Genomic DNA, 22901 nt, shown 5'->3' with positions numbered 1-22901 from the left:
AGGAGCCTGCAAAGGCAGTCAGCAAGCACCACCTTCACTTTACTGTCTCCAAAAGGCACAGCACGACTGGCACAAGGCGCCTCAAGTACTACCCGCTGTTGCCAACAGCTGGCTCATGCTGAGCGGCTCACCTGGCACAGCTCTCTTCACAGTAAAGTGAAAATAACAACAAAACCTCCCCACCTCTGGCACAGAGGAAGGAAAACGAGCCACAGACGCTGAAATGGGCTGTGAGAGACCCAGATACAACAACCTACAGGTTCATGGGCAACTTCAGGCTGAACTTCACTATTCTTAAAGAAATCAAATCAACAAGAAATATGAGAAAGTAAAAGAGTGGAATAGCAAAGCTAAGCATTATGATCTGCGATCTACAAAGAAGCGGAACGACAAGCACCAACAGAAGGCAACACACACACAAACCTCCAACAGTCTTGAGGATGCAGTTATGAGCAACAGACTCAAAGACCAACAGAGAAAACACAGCAACTTGACTGACAGGCAGCATAAAATCAATTAAACGTTTTAATCACATTTAATTTCAATAATATCAGGTTCTGTGTTGTTGGTGCAAATTCCTTCATTTATTGAAGAACTCAAAATCATAAATAGTTGATATTGAAACAAACTGAAAATAGGACAGAAATTTACAATCAATACATTAATACTAGTTTTTTTTTAATTTTTTCAGGTCTTCTTTGAGCTCAATTAAACTAACATACTACAAATTTACAAAATTTATGTTTTTAGAATTTATTTAAAGGTGGGGGGTGGAAGACAGAGAGAGAAAGAGAGAGGATATCTTCACCTGTTGGCTCCCTGCCAAACGACCTGGACCAGGCCACAGCCAGGAGCCTTCTGGCGCTTCATCAGAAAGTCAGAAAGCACAGTCGTCAGGACGCAAAGCAGCACTCTGACATGAGACAGCACGCCAGGCAGCAGCTTAACTGCGACACCGTAATACTCATTCTTTCAAGTTTTAAATGAGACCTAAGGGTTTGGGAAGATGCCCCATAGCTAGTAACTATAAACTTTTCCTTGGAGATAAATGCCTAGGACAAATATAAATTGATTATGTAAGTGTCGCATAAGTAACATTTTATTCATCCAGGACCAAGCAATGTTTTAAACAAGGGACTGCTCTTTTCTATTTGGTACTACATGCTGAATGCCACAAAGTAAAAGCTTAGTAACTGGCAAAAGCCAGTCCTGGCTAACTCTGTTCACCATCATCTACTCCCTGAGACAGCTTTCTGATGTGTGTTCAGTGAGGCATCAGAGCAGACTAAGCAACAGGGAAGGGCCAGTGCGTGGCAGCTGCACTTCTCAGCCAGCTCCCTGCTAACGGTCTAGGAAAGCCGCAGAGGAGGGCCCAAGTCCTTGAGCCTCTGCACCCACAGGAGACACCCAGAAGTTTCTGCTTCCTGGCTTCAGCCCTGTCCAGCTCTGGCCATTGTGGTCATTTGTGAGGTGAACCAGCAGATAGACGATCTCCTACCCTCTCTCATTCTTTCCCTCTATATGACTCTGCCTTTCAAATTAAAATAGCGTAAGTATTTAAAAAAAAAGTTTAAAAAGGAGAAAAACCCAAACAGTGGAAAAGGACTGCATAGGTAACAATAAATGCTGAATATTTTCTAAGTAAGCTGACACTAACTATAACATATGTAACAGTTGAAGCTGTTCTGGAGCCGTTTATGATATCCACGACTGGAAAGCACACCAGCACACACAAACATAACCTAATCTCATCAGTTTTAAAGTTGAACTCACTAGTTTACTAAAGTAATATCTACATGCTATCTGCTTCTACGGGAGAATCAAGTGCATGTTCTCAATATCAGACAATGATTTTCACTGTCCTGGTAACACACGTGTCTGCACGAATTTCAAGAATCATACTTTTCTACACAAGGAAGGACCAAGGACCAACCACTGCAATAAAGAATCAAGTGTGGCATTCATCCATTCACATAAAACATGCACGTTATGTCTGAGGTCACTAACACATCTCTCAATGCAGCTGTGTGGAAGAGAGGAGCCTAGGCACGGAAAGGCAAGATTTGTAGTTTAACAAAGGAAACAGATGACTATGTTCAACGTTCTTTAATGTCACTTCAAAAAAACACTGACATTGACCTATCTGCCTCAGTCAAACGCTATTTTTTGATTTCGCTAGGCAGGCAAATAATGGATGGTCTTCATTTTGCCACTGTTGGTTAGCTGTACAAGCCATAAAATGTATCTTTTACTCTTGGCTGCTGCATCAGCCACAATTCTTTGGCCACAGCAAGGTCTGTTTTAGATTCACACTTGCTTTTATTAAGGAGAAGGCGCCTGGTCACCTTTTAGCTTAAAACAAATGGCAGGGTAGACAGTGGCACAGAGGGCTAAGCCACTGCTTAGGAAGATGGTATCCTCTAGCAGAGTGCCAGTCTGGATAGTGGCACAGGACACCCATGTGGGTGGCAAAAATGCCTTTACTTGAGCCATCCCTCCGGCCCAGTAGGCCCTGCATGCGCAGGAGGGGAGAATCAGAAGCAAAGAACGGACTCCCAACAGGCCAGTGCTGCATGCAGGCACCTTAACGGCTAGGCCACAGTCGGGCCCAACATCATAATCTTTAGGCAGATAATTCCTTTTGAGAGAGTTCAACTTTAAGAGCGATTATAGCACTGCTCCCCTACAGCAAAAGTTACTTCCTCAAGTACCTAAAGTCATCAAACTGAACCAGGTGGTAAATGACAATCAATGAAATATATTCAAATAAAAGACAGCTTTAAAATCCACAGTTTAATTTTGCTTTGTGACAACTTATAAGTAATTTTAGATATAACAACTATTGTTTCTCAAAAATTTTAATATCACTATTTTTTTTTCATCTTAAGACTTGGTTCCAAGTGGTTAAAATCAGAAAGGACCACACTTCTGCTTCAGTCGGGGTTGTATTTCTCATGGAATGCTCCTTTTGGAAATCCTCCATCTTTCAGCTTGCTATAAGAAGAGTTATCACCTAGTACTTAACACACAATTTCAAAGAAGTTCAATTCTGCCTTAGAGAATATTTTCTAACAAAATAAACACTATTACTGCGCATTATTAAAACTCAGAAGCATGACCGTTACCTGCAAAGAGATCCTCTCTGCCATCGTCTAGCACAGCTTCGGCGGCTCTGGGACCATTGGAGTTTGTACTAACATCTTCCGCTGGAAGACTAGCTGGTTCTGGAGATGATGGACTTGACTGTTTTAAAGAACAACAATAATCAACGAAGCGGCATGCTTTTCTCTTGAAATTCTGTCTCTATATCCCACACGAAGGGAACATTCTTTTGGCAAGAAAGGAAGAAAGAATGAAGTATCTCCACTTCCTCCTCTGAGGGTAAGAATGAGCCTCAAACACATTTTAATTCTTCTCCTTTCTTTAACAAGGCACTTAAACCTCACAAAAGAAAACCTTTTCCAGCCATCCTTTCAGAGATAATAATTCATCTGCTATGCTGAAATATATTTAACCAAAAATAAGTCCAATGCTTCATATAACCACGTAACAATACAATCAGAATCAGATTAAATCCTTGGATGATTAAGAATTGATGCTTTTGTCGTTGTTGTCCCATTTTTGCACTCTTTAAAAGATGATCGGCCTAGTGTGGGCCTAGGATAATGCTGCTACTTGCAATGCCTACATTCCATTCAGGCTCTGGTTTCAGTTCCACCTGCTGTATCTTTTTTTTTAAGATTCATTTATTTATTTATTTATGTTGGAAAGGCAAATTTTACAGAAAGAAGGAGAGACAGCAAGATCTTCCATCCGCTGGTTCACACCCCAAATGGCCACAACAGCCAGAGCTGAGCTGATCCAAAGCCAGGAGCCAGGAGCTCTTCCAGGTCTCCCACCTTGGGTGCAGGGTCCCAAGGCTCTAGGTTGTCCTCCACTGCTTTCCTAGGCCACAAGCAGGAAGCTGGATAAAAAGTAGAGCAGGTGGGACACAAACCTGCGTCCACATGGAATGCTGCACTTGGAGTTGGAGGATTAGCCAGTTGAGTCAATGTGTTGGCCCCTATACTTCCTATCCAGCTCCATGGTAATGGTTTGAGAAAGGTAACAAGGGATGCCTTAAGTATTGGGGCACTGAAAATAGGAAGGGAGACCTGGATGAAGCTTCTGGCTCCTGGCTTCAGTACAGCCCAACTCTGAAGCCATCTGGAAACTGGCTGTATAACAAACCTCTCCGTCATTCAAAGAAATCAACCAATCTAAAAAACAAAAGCAAACACACAAAACTCCCATACTTTATTTGAAAGTGTGACAGAGAAAGAAAAAAAGAGGAAAGAAAGAAAAGTGAGACATCTTCCACCTACTGGTCCACCTCCTAAATGCCCCTAACAGCTTGGGTTGCCCCAGGCCAAAGCCCGGAGTCAGGACCTCCATCCTGTTCTCACAGGAGTGGGCAGGTGCCAAGGAGCTGAGCCATTTTCCACTTTCCAGGTGCATGCGTGTGAGCTGCCAGCTGGCACTAGTAGCAGCACTCTGCAATGGGATGCCGGTTTTGTAAGCACTGGTCTAACTCACTGTAAGGCAACAGCAGCCCTCTATGTTTTTTATAATTTTAACCTTAAAATATATTTTAACATAACCTACATTGTGCAGCTTTTAGCTTTATTATCTTTTAATACTCAAAACTAGTAGACATTAAAAACAAAATACCTTCTCACTGAAGTATAACATGAAAAGGAAACTACCTGTTAAACTGTTGAGTTTCTTATTTACAAAACTGCAACCAGCATCCAGATCAGGAAAGACCATCACGCTCAAGCTCACAAGTTCCAGACTGCAGGCTTGTGCATGGTACAGCCCCATAAGAATGTTGCAGAGGGAGGGGCGCACAGCACAGAGGGACAGGCGCACAGTGTGAAGGCAGAGGCGCACAGCGCGGAGGAAAGGGCTACTGTTTGGAACACTGCCTCTGATCCCGTTTTTCGCTAACATGCGTTCTAGGGGGCAGTATGTAATGACTCAACTATCTGTGTCCCTGTCAATCACATGCAAGGCTGAAAAGGAGCTCCAAGCTCTGAGTCCAGCTTAGACCAGCCCTGGTTACAGGTATTTGTGGGGAGGCATGTGCCAGTGCAAGCAGATGAATGCTTGAGAAACTTGCGCTCTGGTCAGAGAAAGTGGACAAAGTCCCTGGGAAGTGAGGAGTGGCAAGCAGGGAGATCTGGAGAAAACAAGCTGAGAAAAGGACTGCTTGTTTCTATTCTACGAATGGCCCCATGTGGGTCGTGGGCTTGCCGCTAGGCTGCCTGTGTGTGGAAAACCGAACTCCCCAAGGCTCTCACGTTACAGCTCATGCCGCCTGTTCTAAACTCTCTTCTCACCAACGTCCCGGCTTCGGATCGGCACAGCACTGGCCGTTGTGGTCACTTGGGCAGTGAATCATCAGACGGAAGTTATTTCTCTGTCTCCCCTCCTCTCTATATTTGACTTTGCGATAAAAAGAAATTAATTAAAATAAATAAATAAATAAAATTTCACACCTGACAATACATGGGCAAAATTCTTAACAGACTCTTACTACAGGGGATGGCATGATGGCTCAACTGGCGAATCCTCTATCCCATACTGGTGCTGGTTCATGACCCGACTGCTCCACATCCCATCCAGCTACCTGCTTGTGGCCTGGGAAAGCAGTGGAGGACAGCCTAGAGCCCTGGGACCTTGCAACCACATGGGAGACCCATATGAAGCTCCTGGCTTCGCATCTGCTTAACTCCAGCCTATCTGGAGGAGTGAATCAGTGGATGAAGATCTTTGTTTCTGTCTCTCTGTAAAGCTGACTTTCCTACAAAACAAATGAAACAAAACAAAAGAAAAGAAACTTTTCTTTCTTTCCTCTTTTTTTCTTTCTCTGTCAAAAATAAATAAATCTTGGGGAAAAAAAAAAGACTATTATTACAGAGTTCACAAAATTATGCATGTATCTATAAAGTACAAGTTTGTAGTTAAAAGTTTTCTTTCAAACAAAATTACCGTTTAGATGACTTTATTAGTGTATTTTACCAGCATTTTACAAACACATAAGAGTAATTTTGTATAATTTCTTCCAGAATGTAGGAGAGGAGGGAATCTGCCCAATTCACTTACTGAGGCCAGCACATCTAATGCCCAAACCAGAGACAAGCTCTCATAACGACCCGTGACAGACACAAGAGCCTCCACAGAGTACCAGCAGACAGAAAGGGGAGTGTGGTTATGACCACACAGGGCGTATTCCAGGAATACAAGGTCCAGTCAATGGTTGGGAGGGAAAAAATCAATATTATAATCTATCTTTACCAATAAACAAAAGAAAACTATGACCGTTAACAATGATTTAGGATATAGCATTTGTCACAATTAACATATGTTCATTTGGCTTAGCCTCTGACAAATCTATGAACAGAAAAACTTCAATCTGTTTTAACCATGGACACACACACACACACACACACGCACACACACACAGACACACAGTTCAGATGCACTGACTGGAATGCCAAGGCGGCCAGGGCTAGGTCAGAAGCAAGCCCAAAGACCAGAACTGCGCCAGGGTTGCCAAGTGGACGTGAGGGGTCCAGCTACAGGAGCATCTTCTCCCACCCCCAGGATGTAGTGAGAAGGAAGCTGGACCAAGGCAAGGCAGCTGGCACTGGCCTGGCACTCGCACACGGCAGGCAGCTGTCCCAACTGGTGCCTTAACTGCTGTGCCAAGCATTCAGATCGACAAAGATGCAAAGACAGCCCAATGCAGAAGAGGCAGCCCTCCAACAAATGGGGCAAACACCAACTGTTCATTCATATACAAAATACAATCCCCTCAGAACAATCTATTTTATACAAAAATTACTTAAAATGATTTTAAGTCTGGATATAAGACCTAAAACTAAATAACTTAACAGAAGAAAATACAACTTACCAAAGGATTTCATATAAGATATACACACTATTATCAGTTAAAAAGGAAAGGAAAGCTTTCCTTAACTGAAGCACACACTTGTTCATAGAACAAGGCAAACTATGGGCTGGAAAACCTACGTACCAAGGGATTTATATTAAGGACACATTTATCAAAAAAAGATAACACTGAGATGAATGAATACATACACGAAGAGATAAGTATCATGTAGGGACACATGTGGCACTGCCCCCACTGTGCCAGCTCCCCACACACGTGGCTGCTAACTTGCTGGGCCAGCAGCAGAAGACGGCCCAAGTGCCTCTGCCCTGCCACTGTGGGAGATCTGGGAAAAACTTGGTTCCCGGCTTCTGCCCAACACAGCTGTGGCCCACTGTGGCCATCTGGGGAATGAGCCACAATGCAATCTCTCTCTCTGGCTCTCCCTCTCAAATAATCCTTTAAAAACAAATATTATGTGTTTGCTAATTGATAAAATCATGAAAATAAGTTTTACACTTTGAGAAAAAATTCTAGTAAGCTTCTTCTTCTTTTTTTTTTTTAAGATTTATTTTTATTGGAAAGGTGGATATACAGAGAGGAGGAGAGAGAGGAAAATCTTTCATCCGATGATTCACTTCCCAAGTGACCGCAATGGCCAGTGCTGCACCAATCCGAAGCCAGGAGACAGGAGCTCTTCCGGGGGTTCCACGCAGGTGCAGGATGCCAAGGCTTTGGGACATCCTCCACTGCTTTCCCAGGCCACAAGCAGGGAGCTGGATGGGAAGCTGGGCTGCCGGGATTAGAACTGGCCCCCATATGGGATCCTGGCACACGCAAGGTAAGGACTTTAACGACTAAGGTATTACGACGGGCCCTGTAGTAAGTTTCTTTTAAAGATTTTATTTATTCTTATTAGAAAGGTAGATTCACAGAGAGAAGGAAACAGAAAGATGTTCTGTCCACCGGTGCATTCCCCAAGTGGCTGCCTCAGAAGGGAAATGCAACAGCTACAACACGAGCCATCCCCTATAGGGCATTCCGGGATGGCAAGGCAAGGATTTCTCTCCTAGGCCATCACGCTCGGCCCTTGGGAGAAATCTGTGTTCTTCTGCTAGGTAACTTGACAGGTGACACATCTCTAACAGCCTGTAAAAGTAATTCTAACACTTCCTATAATGGTTTCAGGGGAGAGTGACCAATCAGGGTTGTGCCTCTTCCAAAAATATGCTTACTGCCTTTATTAATACTTACAAACTATTTTTTCTCTTGGAAGCAATTCACAACAAAAATTCCCCACTGGAACATTTAAAGTCAGGAGGTCCACCCAAAGTTTAGGAACATCATGTGTACACTGGGGTGGTGGAACAATTCAACTTGTTTCAGATACTCTTTGAACTAAGTCTATGTCAATTAATCTCCTTTGAAGACGTCTACCTTAGGGTCTCACAGATCACTCATACAACAAAATCACTCCAGAACTTTGCTAATACGGCATGTTTATGCCTTCACTTCCAACAACTCCAGATAAAACATGTCTTCCAAGAAGCACTTGAGGGGCCAGTTGTGGCACAGTGCACTAAGCCACCACCTGCAGCTCTGGCATCCTATATGTACACTGGTTTGACTGAGTCCTTACTGCTCTGCTTCTCATCCAGCTCCCTGCTAATGCACCCAGAAAAGCAGCAGCAGCCAGTCCAAGTGCTATTCTGAACCCACTCAAGAGAGTCCTGGCTCTGGCATGGTCCATTGCTGACGGCTGAGGCCATTTGGAGAGTAAAGCAGAGGATGAGGCCCAGCAAGGTTGCCTAGTGGCTAAAGTCCTCGCCTTGTACGCGCCCGGATCCCACATGGGCACCCGTTACCATCCAGCTCCTTGCCTGTGGCCTTGGAAAGCAGCTGAGGACAGCCCAGAACCTTGGGACCCTGCACCTGCAGGGGAGACCTTGAGGAGGTTCCTGGCTCCTGGCTTCAGAATGGCTCAGCTCCAGCCGTTACGGGGAGTGAATCACTGGATGCAAGATCTTCCTCCTCCTCTCTGCATATCTGACTTTGCAATAAAAATAAATAAATCTTTATTAAAAAAAAAAAAAAGAGTCTCTCTCTCCCTCTCCTTTTCTTTCTGTTCACTCCACAATTCAAATATCTTAAAAAAAAACAAACAAACAAAAAAAAAAACAAGAAGAATCAAGAGGTTTGCCCACAGCAGCGCAAGCGGTGGCTGGCAGCCCACACTGCAGGGCCTCCTCTGCTTCAGAGTCGGCTTCCTGCTCAGGTGCACACTAGCAAGCAGCAATAGGTGGAGGCCCAAGTCCTTGGGTCCTGCTGTGCATGTGAGAGACCCAAAGGACGTGCTGGGCTCCTGGCTTCAGCCTGGCCCCACCCTGGCTGTTGCAGGCATTTTTAGGGAGTGAATTAGCAAGCGGAAGTACCTCGCTCCTATAAATTGCAAATAAATTTTAAAGAATTACCCAAAGAGAAGAAATCTTACAGATGTTATCTTTAATATTATTGCAACAAATTCTCTTTTATCATTTAGACTTTTCTTTCTGGAGGGCATTAACCTTAAACTGTTAAGACAGCCTCCCACTTGGTAGCATTCAGTAGTATTTCACACACATTCAGGGGGCTAGCTTCTACCCAGGCCGCTGCCTTATTGACTGCACCCTGGCTAGGTTCCTGAGACAGACCCACAGCACCTGCTCCTCAGAGCCTCAGAATCAGTCCTGGAGGGCTCCCTAGACTGTGGACTAAGCAATCAGTGACCCCTGCCACCGCTCGCTGTGCGATTTCACCCCACCCTTCGAGGCCGGCCTACACATCACTTCCGCACTGGGCTTTCCCAGGCACTGACAACAGTTACTGCTGATCCACTCTGTCAGGAATCGGAACCACCTGTTTTTGAATTTTCAGATCATACAATCTCTGTAGCAGTTTACTATACAGCACTTTTTTCCCTTCTACTGGAGACTTCCCATCCTCAAAGACTTGCAATATTTATTGATTCCTGCATACCCAAAATCATGTAAACTGCCGGGCAGAGAGCAAACAGTCAAGAATTTGATGCATCCAACTAAATTTGCTGTCTTGCATGAACACTACAGCCTAGGGTGAAGTGATGGGAAAGAAATACATTTATTTTTAAAAACTATTTATCTGGGGCCTGGCATGATAGCGTAGCAGTTAGGGCCCTAGCCTTGGACACACCGGTTCTAATACCGGTGGCTCCACTTCCCATCCAGCTCCCTGCTTGTGGCCTGGGAAAGCAGTGGAGGACAGCCTAGAGCCTTGGGACCCTGCAGCTGTGTGGGAGACCTGGAAGAGGCTCCTGGTTCCTGGCTCTGGATCAGTGCAGCTCTGGCCATTGCGGCTGCTTGGGGAGTGAACCATCAGACGGAAGATCTTCCTCTCTGTCTCTCTTCCTCTCTGTATATCTGCCTTTCCAATAAAGATAAAATAAATCTTAAAAATACCAACAACAACAAAACTCTTTATCTGAAGGGCAAAGACACATAAGAAGAAAGATGGGGGAAAGAGGAACAGAGAAAGAAAGAGGTGAGAGTTTTCCTGACCATGGTTTATTTCCATTTAGTTGAAATAGTCAAGTTGGACCAGATGGAAGCTAGGAGCCCAAATCCTCATCTAGGATGTAAGCACTTTAAAAAAATAAAACAGTTTATTTCTTATTGGAGTGACAGATATACAGAGAGGAGGAAAGATAAAAAGATCTTCCATCCACTCTTGTTCACTCCCCAACTGGCCACAGCAGCCAGTGCAGGAGCCAGGAGCCTGGAGCCTCTTCTGGGTCTTCTATAAGGGTGTAGGGTCCCAAGGCTTTGAGCCATCCCCCACTACTTTTCAAAGCCATAAGCAGGGGGTTGGATGGACTGTGGAATGGTCAGAACACAAACCGTTACCCAAATGGGATTGCGGCTCTTGAAGGAGGAAGCGGGGAGTGGATGAGCTAACTGAGCCACTGTGCGGGGCCTGGACCTAAGTACTCATTTCAGAACATGCACTGCAGGAACACCAAGTCAGAAGCAAAGCAGGTCTCAAAACCAACACGGGAAGATGTTCCCACGGGCATCTTGATTACTATGTCAAATAGCAGCCTTGGGAAAGTACTGCTAGGACCTGTGACATTCTAGGTGAAATAGTCTATAAACCATTTCATAAACACTACCATATGGAAACGCTGGGCAGACTGTGGCCCTCCGCTGTACCTAAGGTGACTCTGAGGCTGGAGTTTTGTCAAGAGCCAAGAGCAATCACGCACACATGGTCGTCTGATTTTCAAGTCTGTTCAGCAAATGGTACTATAACAGAACGGCCACACACCAAAGATCAATGCTAGATTCTTAATTAATGCCACATACAAAAACTAAGTGGATCAGAACTCTGGGGCTGGCATTGTGGCACAGCAGGTACAGCTACTGCCTGCAACAGCGACATCCCATATGGATGCCAAGTTCAAGTTCCGCAGGCTGCTTACTTCTGATTCAGCTTTCTAACAGAATGGGAAAAGCAGTGGAATATGGCCCTGCCAGCCACATGAGTCCTAGAAGAAGCTGCTGGCTCCTGGCTTTAGACTGGCCGCAATGGCCACTGCAGTCACAGGGGATATGAACCAACTCACAGAAGGTATCAGTAAATCGCCTTCTCTGTAATGCTGCCTTTCAAATAAATAAATAATAATAATAATAAAATTAGATCTTAATAAAAGGGTTAAATTACCAGACTCTTAGACAAAAACACAAGGGTGAATGTTCGTAACCTGGTATCCTGATGATCCTCAGACACAACAATGAAGAAATGAAGACAGGATGGGAATATGTTCTGTGTCTTCTTTTTAAAGTTGCCATCTCCACCTCCAAAAAAAGGTGCTTAGTGGCTGAAAACTTTCAAGCTTGGAGTTTTATCATTATAAGAAAACGCAGCATTTGTACACAATTTCAAGAGGGTGAAGGAGATGGAAGTCTTGCCTCTTGAGCGCCAAAAGAGCAAGTTGTCCCAGCTTCTCTTCTCATTCTCCTCCCTGCCCCACCTCAGCCCCTTCACACTCCATCCCACAGTTCAACAGAAACACACAGCAAGGATGTCATTAACTGCTTAATGTGCAGAATAGCTAATCTGAAAACTTTTAATATGAAAAGCTTAATATTGATTTAAACATTTATATACAATACACACAAGCACACAGACCTAACGTGTAGCCACTGTAAAGCAAACAACTGAAGCCGTTTATAATTTGACTTTAACTTGTATGGGTTTCCACTGACCTTCTTCCCCTCCCAAATGAAAAAATTTCTCTATGATTAATATTAAGAGCTTAATTTTCTTTAATTAAAACATAGCTCTTTATGTGTCATTTTTTAAAGAGATTTTGATTTATTTCTATTTGAGAGGTAGATTTTACAGGGAAAGAGGTCTTCCATCCAATGGTTCACTTCCCAAATGGCTGGGTAGGAGGTGGAGCAGCCGAGACATGAACCAGTGTCCATAACGGATGCTGGCACTAGCAGGTGGAGGATTAACTTGTTAAGCCACTGTGTCAGCCCCTCAATGTACTACTTTTAACTTAAAGTACAAGTATTACATATTTCCTTAATACCTATTCAAGACAGGTGATCCGATCAGTATCACTTCGGGTGTCACCTTTGGACCAGGAGTAATGTCATAAGGAAAGTTTGTTAAACATGAGATTTCTTTGAGCTGTATGCCAGTGCTGCTCAAGATTGCTGTCACTCGCTCTCAAAGCTTGAGAGCCCTAACCCAGCGAACTCTAGCAGCATGCAGACTCCGGTGAGGAGCCGGACGGGAATTCTGCGGATTCTTCTGCCCCCTGAGGTTCAAGAAGCAACACTGAGAGCACGGTTGGCGTGGGCATTCGTGCTGCTCCGAGGCCCAGCTCCCTCATCAGAGCGCCCGGGCGTGGGTCTCGGCACTGCTCCAATCCCAGGCAGCAGGTGGATCAAGCCCCTGGATCCCTGCCTGCCACATGGAGATGGGGACTGAATTCTGGGCTCCTGGTTTTGCCTTGCCCTAGACGTGGCTGTTGCAGGCACTGTGAGCAGGAAACGAGCACATGGAAGATTTGCCTTTCAAGATAATAAACAAAACAGATTCAAAGTTGACAAATTTTTTAAAAGTACTGAAAGAGCATTCCTTTTAAATTACTTGATACACCAGAAATATATACACACACACACATACACCCACACACTGCTAACATACTTTCCCAAACAGTTTAAAAAGGAACAAAAACTTGAATTTACATTATCTCACAGCCATGTATCATCCTCTTAAAATTAACAATCTTGGGAGGGTGGGGGGTCTGGCACCATGGCTCAATTGACTAATCCTCCCCTTTCACACACTAGCATCCCATAAGGGTGCAAATTCGTGTTCCAGCTGCTCCACTTCCCATCCAGCTCCCTGCTTGTGGCCTGGGAAAGCAGTTGAGGACGGCCTACAAAGCCTTGGGACCTTGTGCCTGTATGGGATATCAGAAAGAAGCTCCTGGCTTCAGACCGGCTCAACTCCGGCCTTTGTGGCCATCTGGGAAGTGAACCAGCAGATGGAAGATCCTTTTCTGTCTCTCCTTCCCTGGAAATCTGCCTTTCCAATTAAAGCTAATTTTAAAAAATAAATAGCACAGGAGAGGGCACTGGGGCACAGCAGGCTGAGCCACCACTTGGGATCTTGGGATGGCTGTGCTTCAGCTCAGCTTTCTGCTAAGGAACCTGGGAAGGCAGCACATGGAGGGACGAGTGTTCACGACAGCCCTGAGGGAGACCTGGAAGCAGACCTTGGGCTGACCTGGCCCCACATGTTGGAGGTCACTGGGATGTGAACAAGCTGATGGATGCTCCTCTCCACTAGGGTCCAGTACGATACTAGGTCATACCAGTTAAATCAAGTTTGTTCTTGCTGGAAAGCCTTTGCATTCCAAAGGGAACAGAGGTCTTGGAATGGTGCAGACACTAACCTGGTGACACGTGCTAAGGCAGCTGTAGTCCTACACGCTGGGTAAAGCTACCCAAAACCACATGCTGCAAAACAGCTTTTCCTAATTCTTAGCAGACGCCGATTCTGACAACTGACCCAGCAAACGCTGAGCAAATAAATGCTCAGGATTCTGCAGTGAACACCAAGCTGCCTGAGGCATCTACCTACCCGCTGGCCCAGGAAAGCAAACATCTGAGGGAGACGGGGTCTGGCTGGGACACCCACAAAACAACGAGCAGAATGCAGTCATGGCTGTAAACTCCTTGGAAATCCCTAGTTTCAGGTAACTAAACTTCAAATCGTGGGAGTGTTACAGTAATCTCCAATGGATCTGGTGCAGGACCGAGCAAGCCAAGAAGACATCCCAAATACTGCAGAAGGCAGGAGGGGGCCACACACGCCCCTAATATGAAGCTCTGAGGAGTGGGCGCTCACCAAGCCCAGGGCCAAGGGACCAGGGGCGGGCCCAACACGGTCAAGCACAGGGAGGGTGCTTCCTCTGACAAAAACAGGAACACTCAGCTTCAGAGATCGCTGACCATGCGAGAAAAGAGGAAAAAGCAGTGCGGATCTGTTTCTATTTCTTCCCTGTTGAGTTTTAAAAAAAAAGAAAGAAAGAAAAAGAAAAAGCAGTTTCCTGCCGTCAACTTTATCTTGACGCCATGGCTCCTTGCAGAGTCCGGGGCAGACGAGCAGGGGCCGCGGGGGCGCACAGCACCCACCCCCGAGAAGCCCCCTCGCCGGGCTCTGCACCGAGCAGCCCACACCCCCTCACGCGCGCCCCCGTCGGGCACACCCTCCCCCGGCAAGGGGACAGGCCAGCCCCGGGGGACTCAGGGCAAGCCCTGTGCCGGCCTGCGGGAGGCGGCCAGCGGGCAGCGCGAGGGCCCGGCCACTGACAGCCCGCGTCACAGGTGTCACCCCGACCCGGTCCTCGCCAACCCAGGGGGTGGGGAGGAGACACGTCCGGGCAGGGGAGAGGCACCCTGCAGAGCAGACGCGCGGCAGCGGCGAGCACGGCACCCACGGCCACAGGGTCTCACCTCCAGAGTGGAGACGGTGCTGGTGAACAGGTCCTCCCCGTCCTCCAGCTCCTCAAAGTCGGTGGGCTTCCCGTCCCCCAGCGGAGGAGGTTCCCTCTCGGCCGCCATCTTCGCTCGCCCAGACGACTGCGCGCACGGGGCTCGCGGATCTATCACGTGAGCACGCACGGCCGGGCGGGCGCGCCGGGCCTGGTGGCCCCGCCCCGAGGCCCCGCCCCCCGCGCTCAGCCCCGCCCCGGCCCCAGTGACGGGCTCCCTCCCGGCAGCGGTTGGCCCCGCCCCTCCGCGGCAGGCCCCGCCCCACCACCCTAGGCCCCTCCCCGGCCTTCGGGATCGGCCCTTGCCCGGCTCTAGGCCCCGCCCCTAGGCTGCCAGTCCTCCTACACAGGTCTGGGTTACCCAAGTGGAAGAATCCTAGACTTTGATTCCCAAATCACGCCCTTAGCTGCAATAGGCTGAATGATTCTGTTGTCATTAGCGGCTTTAAAATCTGCTTTATCCAGTGGACGAGCACAGACTGGGAGATGAGTAGACTCACTGGACGAGTTTAAAAGAACTCTGGAATGATGGGAATGTGCCGCCCAATGCCAAAGCCACTGGCCACGTGACCTCCGAGCACTTGAAATACACTTAGCATGAGGAACTGATGTTTAAATTTTATTTAATTTTAGTTAAGGCTGAACAGCCTGATGTGGCCCACAGCTTCTCTGGAGTGCCACCTGGGAGGGGAACAGAAAGGACTCTGGGTAATTTGCAGCTTATACTTGACTCCATTTTCAGCAGGAGTCACACAACATTTTCTTCATGGTAGAACAGTTGGAACAACAGGAGCCCCGAGGCAGCGCGCTCCTCATCCGTCCGTGCCACTTGAGAACAACCTGGACTGGCCCAGGTCAGGGAGGTGACGTGCTGGAGGTGACTTCTCTATGCGTCCTCCACTAAGACACGGGGTCACTCCTCACTCACTGCACCCCGTCTCCTGCTCTGGCCATGCACAGTCCCTATTCCTGTGCTGAAGTGCACCTCTAAACTAGCTCAAGTAGAGAACCAACCCATATGGGCAATGGTTCGTGTCCCAGCTGGTCCACTTCCCATTCAGCTACCTGCTTGTAGCTTCCAAATCAGTAGAGAACGGCCCAAAGCCTTAGGGCCCTGCACCCACACGGGAGACTTGGAAGAGGCTCCTTGTTCCTGGCTTCAGATTGACTCAGCTCCGGCTGCTGCAGTCGCTTGGGGAGTGAACCAGCAGATTCTTCTTCTCTCTGTATATCTGCCTTTCCAATAAAAATAAATAAATAAATATATATATATTTTTAATGTAGCTGGGCAAATGTACTAGTCTTATCACCTCTCATGGAAGGCCAGGGTGTGTTGGCTCCCTGCTGTTACTGCACCCTCTCTCCTCCACCCCTCCAGAGGTAATCACTTCCTGAGGTTAAGAGCGGCTCAGCATCCAGGCTCCACTCCATCCACGCAGTGGAAAGGGAAGCAGAAATGCTGTCTCCTTCCCTCCCTCTGAGGGCACAATCAACAAAGTGCACACACTTCAGTCCACTTCCCTCCAAGGAGCTCATGAGCCCATGGAAGGAAACAGCCACGGAAGCCTGGGTACCTTAGGTTGCCAGCGTATCTGAGGAGCTGGCAAGCACTTCTCTCATCCCTCCACGCTGGGCTGGTCCCCGGGACAGGGGCTGGACCGGCCCCAGCCCCTCCTCCTCCAACCCCGTAGGTGGTCAGAGGTCAGCCGAGGCTGTTGGGACACCTCTCCCTCTTTAGTCAGCGCTGTGAGAACCTTCCACCTGCTGCTTTTCCCAGCTCCTCGTGGTCCTTGCCTTTCTGTTTCATCTTTCCCAAGACACTGAATCATCTATTTTTCTGTTAAATTCAGTGGACTTGAAGTATCTGAAAAATTAATCCCAACTCAGATCAAAGAGAGAGCAAATGGGAAAAGAGAATGGCATCTGCAGCATCAGATGCCTTGAGTGGATGAATAAGAGGAAAATGAAAAGGGTGAGTGATTAATGAACACCAAAAATGACAGCAGGAAATTATGATTGAGTTTTATGTGTCCACTTTGTCAGGCCATGGTATCTGGACATTTAGTCCGATTGAATCGTGGATGGTTTTAAAAGATGGGTTTTGGATGAGGTTGACCATGAAGTCTGAGTTTCAAGTGAAGCAGATTGCCCTGCACAGTGTGGGTGGGCTTCATCTAATTAACCGAAGGGCATATTAGAACAATGGCTGATTTGTGAGCAAGAAGGAATTCCTCCAGCTGAATGAATTTGGACTGCATTGTTCAAATCTTCCCCCAGTCGCTAGCCTACCCATCTTCAGCCTGAGATTATGGCCTTGCTAACCTCCCACAAGAGTGTAAACAAATTCCTGAAAATAAATCTCTCTGCCTCTTTGTATACATCTGTCTATATATACATATACATCTTGTTGGTTCTCTCTCCCTGGAGAACCCTAATACCCCAATGCGGACAATCCTTTCAAGAAATAAAAACGAAGAGAGTGACAGAATAGGTCAATAACTTGGCGAAGACACAGGTTTATTTTTCTCTGTGTGCTTGTTTTATTTTAAAGGAGGACGATTTGAACATGTTTATTTTTGAAGGAAAGAGGTCAAAAGAGAGCAGAGATAGAGAGATCATCCGAGGGGTGAGGGTGAAGTGCAGGAATGGAATAAAGGGTGAGTGGAGGGATTTGCCTTTTAAAGGAGAGGAATCCTTCTTCCCCCGAGAGTGGGAAGATGAGGGTGAGAGCTTATGTTAGCCTGATTACATAACAAACCGAGTGTCTGAAAACTATTACCGCTTATGACTCCTTGCGAGCCTGCCGGTTAGCCAGACAGTTCCACCAGGCCAGCTTGGGCCAGCCTGGTTTCGGGGCTTGTTCATGTACTGCAGTCTTGTGACAGACTGGCTGGCAGCTGTCTGGACTAGCCGATAATCTCACTAGGACAGCTCAGCTGTGTCCGGGGAGCTGTCACCCTTGAGCAGGAGAGCTTGGGTGTTTTTTTTTTTTTGTTATTGTTGTTGTTCTTTTTTCAAGATGCTGATAGGGTTCCAAGTAAAAAGTGGAAACACAGCATTTTTTAAGCCTTCACAAAAAGAAGCTACATGACCAAGCCCAGGGTTACAACAGGAGAGCAACACAGAATTGCAAAGAAGAGATGTGGAAAAGGGAGTCCTTTAAGCGGAGCTATTAGTGCAATCAGACTATTATAAAGTGTACTTATTCCTTGTTTGTTGATACAGAGGCAGGAAATGAAAAAGGTCCACACCTAAGAACAGGGCTTGTCTTCCCTACAGGGAAGAGTAGTTAATTGCCAAGGAAAAAAGAAGCCAACATCAGCACAGATGACATGTGCAAATGCGAGAGTGCAGAGTGCTGTGCAGAGTGCTGTGTAGAGTGTGGAATTTGACAGAACATTGACCTGAATCATACAAGTTTAAGGGATTGGCAAGTAGAATAGAAAACCGTGTGTGTGTGTATGTGTGTATTTGTGTGTGTGGTTATTTAAAAATTTTTTTTAAACTGAAAGTTAATATAAAAGGAGTTACAGAGATGGGGAGAAGAAAAAAGAGAGCGCGAGCTTTTCCATCCTCTGGTTCACTCCCTAAAGGCCACAAAGGCCAGCCTGAAGCCAGGAGCTCCCTCCAGGTCTCCAAAGTGGGTCCACGGGCCCATGCGCTACAGCCATCCTCCATTGCTTTCCCAGACACATTAGCAGGGGGCTGGACTGGGACTCAACCCGGTGCCCGTATGGGATGCTGACACCCCAGAACTCACATTTTTATTGTGTACCGGGTCTTGAAATTACGTGGCCATTCTCACTCCATTCTTCCACTGTAACAGTGGCAAACACCGCAGAAAGCTGGGGTGACTCACCTCCCTCCTGGTCTTCCAGGTTAGGGGAGCCAGCCTGTGCTCCCTTCTCACTGCTTTCCTTAGAGAATTGATTAGGAGGCTTGGGTCTTCTTCACTCACAGCTGTCACGTCTCTGCTTCTGGGAGGAGGGAGAGTTTTGCAGACACATATTAATAATTTTGTTCCATCCTTTTTAGGATAATAAGTCACATTCACATGCAAATTAAAAGAAGAAGAAGAAGAAGCACTTGTGCATTAAAAAAAAAAAAGACACCTATCTTTCAGTGGCTGGTGCCATGGCACAGTAGGTTAAGCCTCTCTGCGGTACTGACACCCCACAGAGGCACCTGCTCACAGCCCAGCTGCTCTACTTCTGATTCAGCTTCCTGCTGTGTGGGAAAGCAGCTGAGGATGGCTCCAGTCCTTCAGCCCCTGCACCCACAAAGGAGACCCGGCAGAAGTTCCTGGCTGCTGGCTGTTGTGGTCTTTTGGGGAATGAACCACTGTGGGAAGATCTGTCTCTCCCCGCATCTCTATACATCTGCCTTCTAAATAAAAATAAATGAATTCTTAAAAAGATCGAAATAGAGCATCAGCAATCAATGAATAGGATATTTATTTTGTATTTTGGAGACATATGCTTTTGTGGAAACACAATTTTATTATTTTTAAAAAGATTTATTTATTTTTATTGGAAAGTCAGATATAGAGAGAGAAGGAGAGACAGAAAGATCATCCATCCCATGGTTCACTCCCCAAGTGGCTGAAAGGGCAGGAGCTGAGCCAATTAGAAGCCATGAACCAGGAGCCAGGAGCCTCTTCTGGGTCTCCCATGTGGGTGCAGGGTCCCAAGGCTTTGGGCTGTCCTCGACTGCTTTCCCAGGCCACAAACAGGGAGCTGGATGGGAAGCGGGGCCACCAGGATTAGAACTGGTATCCATATGGGATCCTGGTGCATGCAAGACAAAGATTTTAGCCACTAGGCTATTGCACAGGGCACAGGGCACAAGGCACACAATTTTCTAGGACAGAGTTAGTTACTTAACTGAGCTAAAACTACTGAATGCTGAAGAAAGACCTAAAGAAAAAAGATGCAATGATGGGGGGAGGGGAGGGGAGGAGAGGGAAGGACAGAGGGGAGTCAGGTAAACAACCTTAGACCCAAACCAAAATAAAGGAAAATTAAAGTAAAACCTCGTCAGGGCAGCCTCTTCTGATGGCAGCGTCCTGCATCCCAGACTGTTGTCCCAGCAAAGGTGGTGCTGTCCCTCGTTACCCTGGCTATGGCACCGTATACACTAGAGTCTTCAGTGGAAAGTTAGGGTTTGATGGGAAAGGATACATTTTTTTTTAAAGATTTATTTATTTTTCTTGGCTTTCCATTCACAGAGAGAAGAAGAGTCGAAGAGAAAGATGTTCCATCTGCTGGTTCATTCCCCAAATGGCCACAAAGGCAGCGGGGGACTAAGCCTGTCCTGAGGTACTCAACTAGTTCAAGGTCACAAGCTTGGAAGCCACCCCTCTCCCACCACCTAGGTGTTCCCCCCTGCCCACAGATGGCTCTCACCTGAGAGGGGGCGGAGTTGCATTGTTGTGTAACCACTCCCCTCCGGAGCCCCTCTGAAGGCTCAAGGAAGGGCTCACTCTCTTGGTCCTGGCACTCCCCAGTACCTCTAAGTACTGAGTACCTCGGCCTCCCCAGTACCTCTGAGGACAGGTGTCCCCTGGGCATGACCCCTGTGTGTCTGTAATCCTCCCCCTCTGCTCACTGCTTGGGCGGGACAGTGAAGATAGCAATGCTAAGATGTTTTGGATTTCCAATCCATGCACTACCAGGAGTTCCAGGAGAGGTGAAGCCTCGCGGTGGTGGAATGTGGGCACAGAAGCCAGGGAAAGCTGAATGCAACTTTGGAAGTGTGTCCAGGTTACTCACTGCAAGTCTCTTGGGATAACTTCTGTTGCTGGGGAAGCTGGGACATACGTCATCAGCTTAACGAATGGATTTGAGGGTAATGACCGTTCGTTCCTCTTGGGGTTACAGTTGTTTGGATTGTCATTTGCACTTGTGATTTGTTACTTCTAGTGGGCCCTGTCATCACCCAGGTTAATAAAGACTTGTTAATAAACCTTAGACATGTCTGGTGTGACCTTGCTCAGACCCGTAACAAGCCAATCTGAAGCCAGGAGCCAGGAGCCTTTTCTGGGTCTTCCACATGGGTGCAGGGTCCCAAGGTGTTGGGCTGTCGTCAACTGCCTTCCCAGTTGTGAAGCTGGATGGGAAGTGGGACAGCCAGGATATGAACCGGTGCCCATATGGGATTCTGGGGCATGCAAGGCGAGGACTTCAGCCACTAGGCTACTGTTCTGGGCCAAAAGGACACATTTTGAAGATACATGATCACTTCTTTTAGATGAAAAGAAACCAACTGCGGCCTCTGAACTTAATGCAGTTGGGTTTGACAGGGCTCCATTTGGATTTTTAGATTTTCATCAACTGACAATATTTAAAAATCAGGAAAGTTCATACACACAAACTCTTTCTCTCTTTCTCTCTCTCTCTCTTCACATTTTAGGCTTTAAAACAAAGACATGACTCCACATGTCCAGATCTGCATAGACACTGCCCTCAGGCCGCTGCAGGTCCCGGGCCACCTCTTGCTCTCCCCATAGTAATGTGTTTTCTTCCTCCAGAAAAGACTGGGGGTTCATCTCAGGTGCATCACTACCCTTCTTTCTCCTCCATAATAATGCACTTAGAATAAAGAGGACTTTCTTCTTCCCTTACAACCAGACTATTTAGTGCAAACAGTGTTTTGTTAAATGAGAACCAACAAGTCCACTCTTCTGGACTACATGCTTGCCCTCGGCTCTGACAGACCGGGGATAGAGCCAAGATAACGTCACTTGGGCTGAAGTTCCGTATCACCAGGAAGAACTAGGCTGTTTGGCCTTCCCAAAAGGAGATAACAGATAAGACGTTCCATCAAACTGGCCAGTTACGACAGGCATGAGAGCCAAGCTTGCTCTGCCTTTGAGCCTTTCACAACGAAAAGTTACCCTGAAGTAACATGATGTTAACTAGTTGTTTTCCCACTGTTCTCCCTGTTCTTGCTTTAGAAGGAAAATAACTTTGGAAATCATCAATTTGCTTCTTTTGGTTTTCTGGACACTCTCCCTAATCCCCCTGCCACTCTGCAACTATTTTCTGTCTATAAACTCAAGTCCCGCTGCTTAGCCCACTGGACTATTTATTCTATGGTCAGGAGTTTTGTTAGATTCTGGAATGAAAATCAAGCCAGTCAAGAAGCTTACATTGTTGTGACTTTTGTACTGAGCCCTGTGGTCTGTCTTTCCTATCTATGTGTCTCACCTATTTCAAATGGCATTCTATCACACACACTGTACAGTTTGATTATTTTTTTTTTCTTTTACAAAGAATGTGAACATTTTGGAGCCCGGCACGATAGCCTAGCAGCTAAAGTCCTTGCCTGAATACACCAGGATCCCATCTGGGCTCCAGTTCTAACCCTGGTGGTCCTGCTTCCCATCTAGCTCCCTACTTGTGGCCTGGGAATGCAGATGAGGATGTCCCAATGCCTTGGGACTCTGCACCTGCTTCGGAGACCTGGAAGAAGCTCCTGGCTACTGGCTTTGGATTGGATCAGCTTTGGCCATTGTGGCCACTTGGGGAGTGAATCATTGGACGGAAGATCTCCCTCTGTCTCTCCTTCTCTCTGTATATATTCCTTTCCCATAAAAACATTTTTTTTAATAAAAAAGAAAGTGAACATTTTATCAAATTTCCTACCAAGATTATATATCGCCCATGGAATTTCCCTTTTGAAGGACTTCTCCATTACTTTCAGTAAAGTCAACACCTGTGGAAGGGGTGGGTGCCAGCACACAGGTGAGAAATCCACTTTGTATAGGAGGAGCCTCTGTCTCGTTCTGTGCTGCGACAAGAGGAAACGAGCAGTGCAGGAAACGGTGAACTGGAAACACGTGCACGTTTATAAATACATGTGCATGTTCTGCTC

At 46.6% G+C, this 22901-nt stretch overlaps 1 protein-coding gene across 2 annotated transcripts in view; it reads right to left on the bottom strand.

Moving 5' to 3' along the window:
* SNX2 (sorting nexin 2) overlaps positions 1 to 15174 on the bottom strand; it is a 40566-nt gene extending 25392 nt beyond the window's left edge. For both annotated transcript variants that reach the window (XM_040967924.1, XM_040967999.1), the window contains exons 1-2: positions 14989 to 15174; positions 3126 to 3243 (exon numbers count right to left, since the gene is read on the bottom strand). In XM_040967924.1, the coding sequence (XP_040823858.1) occupies positions 3126 to 3243; positions 14989 to 15096 (226 nt within the window). In that variant the 5' untranslated portion in view covers positions 15097 to 15174. The remainder of the gene's footprint in view (positions 1 to 3125; positions 3244 to 14988) is intronic.
* Between the last annotated feature and the right edge of the window lie 7727 nt (positions 15175 to 22901).

Source organism: Ochotona curzoniae, unplaced genomic scaffold (assembly GCF_017591425.1).
Source record: "Ochotona curzoniae isolate NIBS_2020 unplaced genomic scaffold, NIBS_Ocur_1.0 contig_1, whole genome shotgun sequence".
Lineage (NCBI taxonomy): Eukaryota > Metazoa > Chordata > Mammalia > Lagomorpha > Ochotonidae > Ochotona > Ochotona curzoniae.
This window is presented reverse-complemented; position numbering and strand designations above follow the sequence as displayed.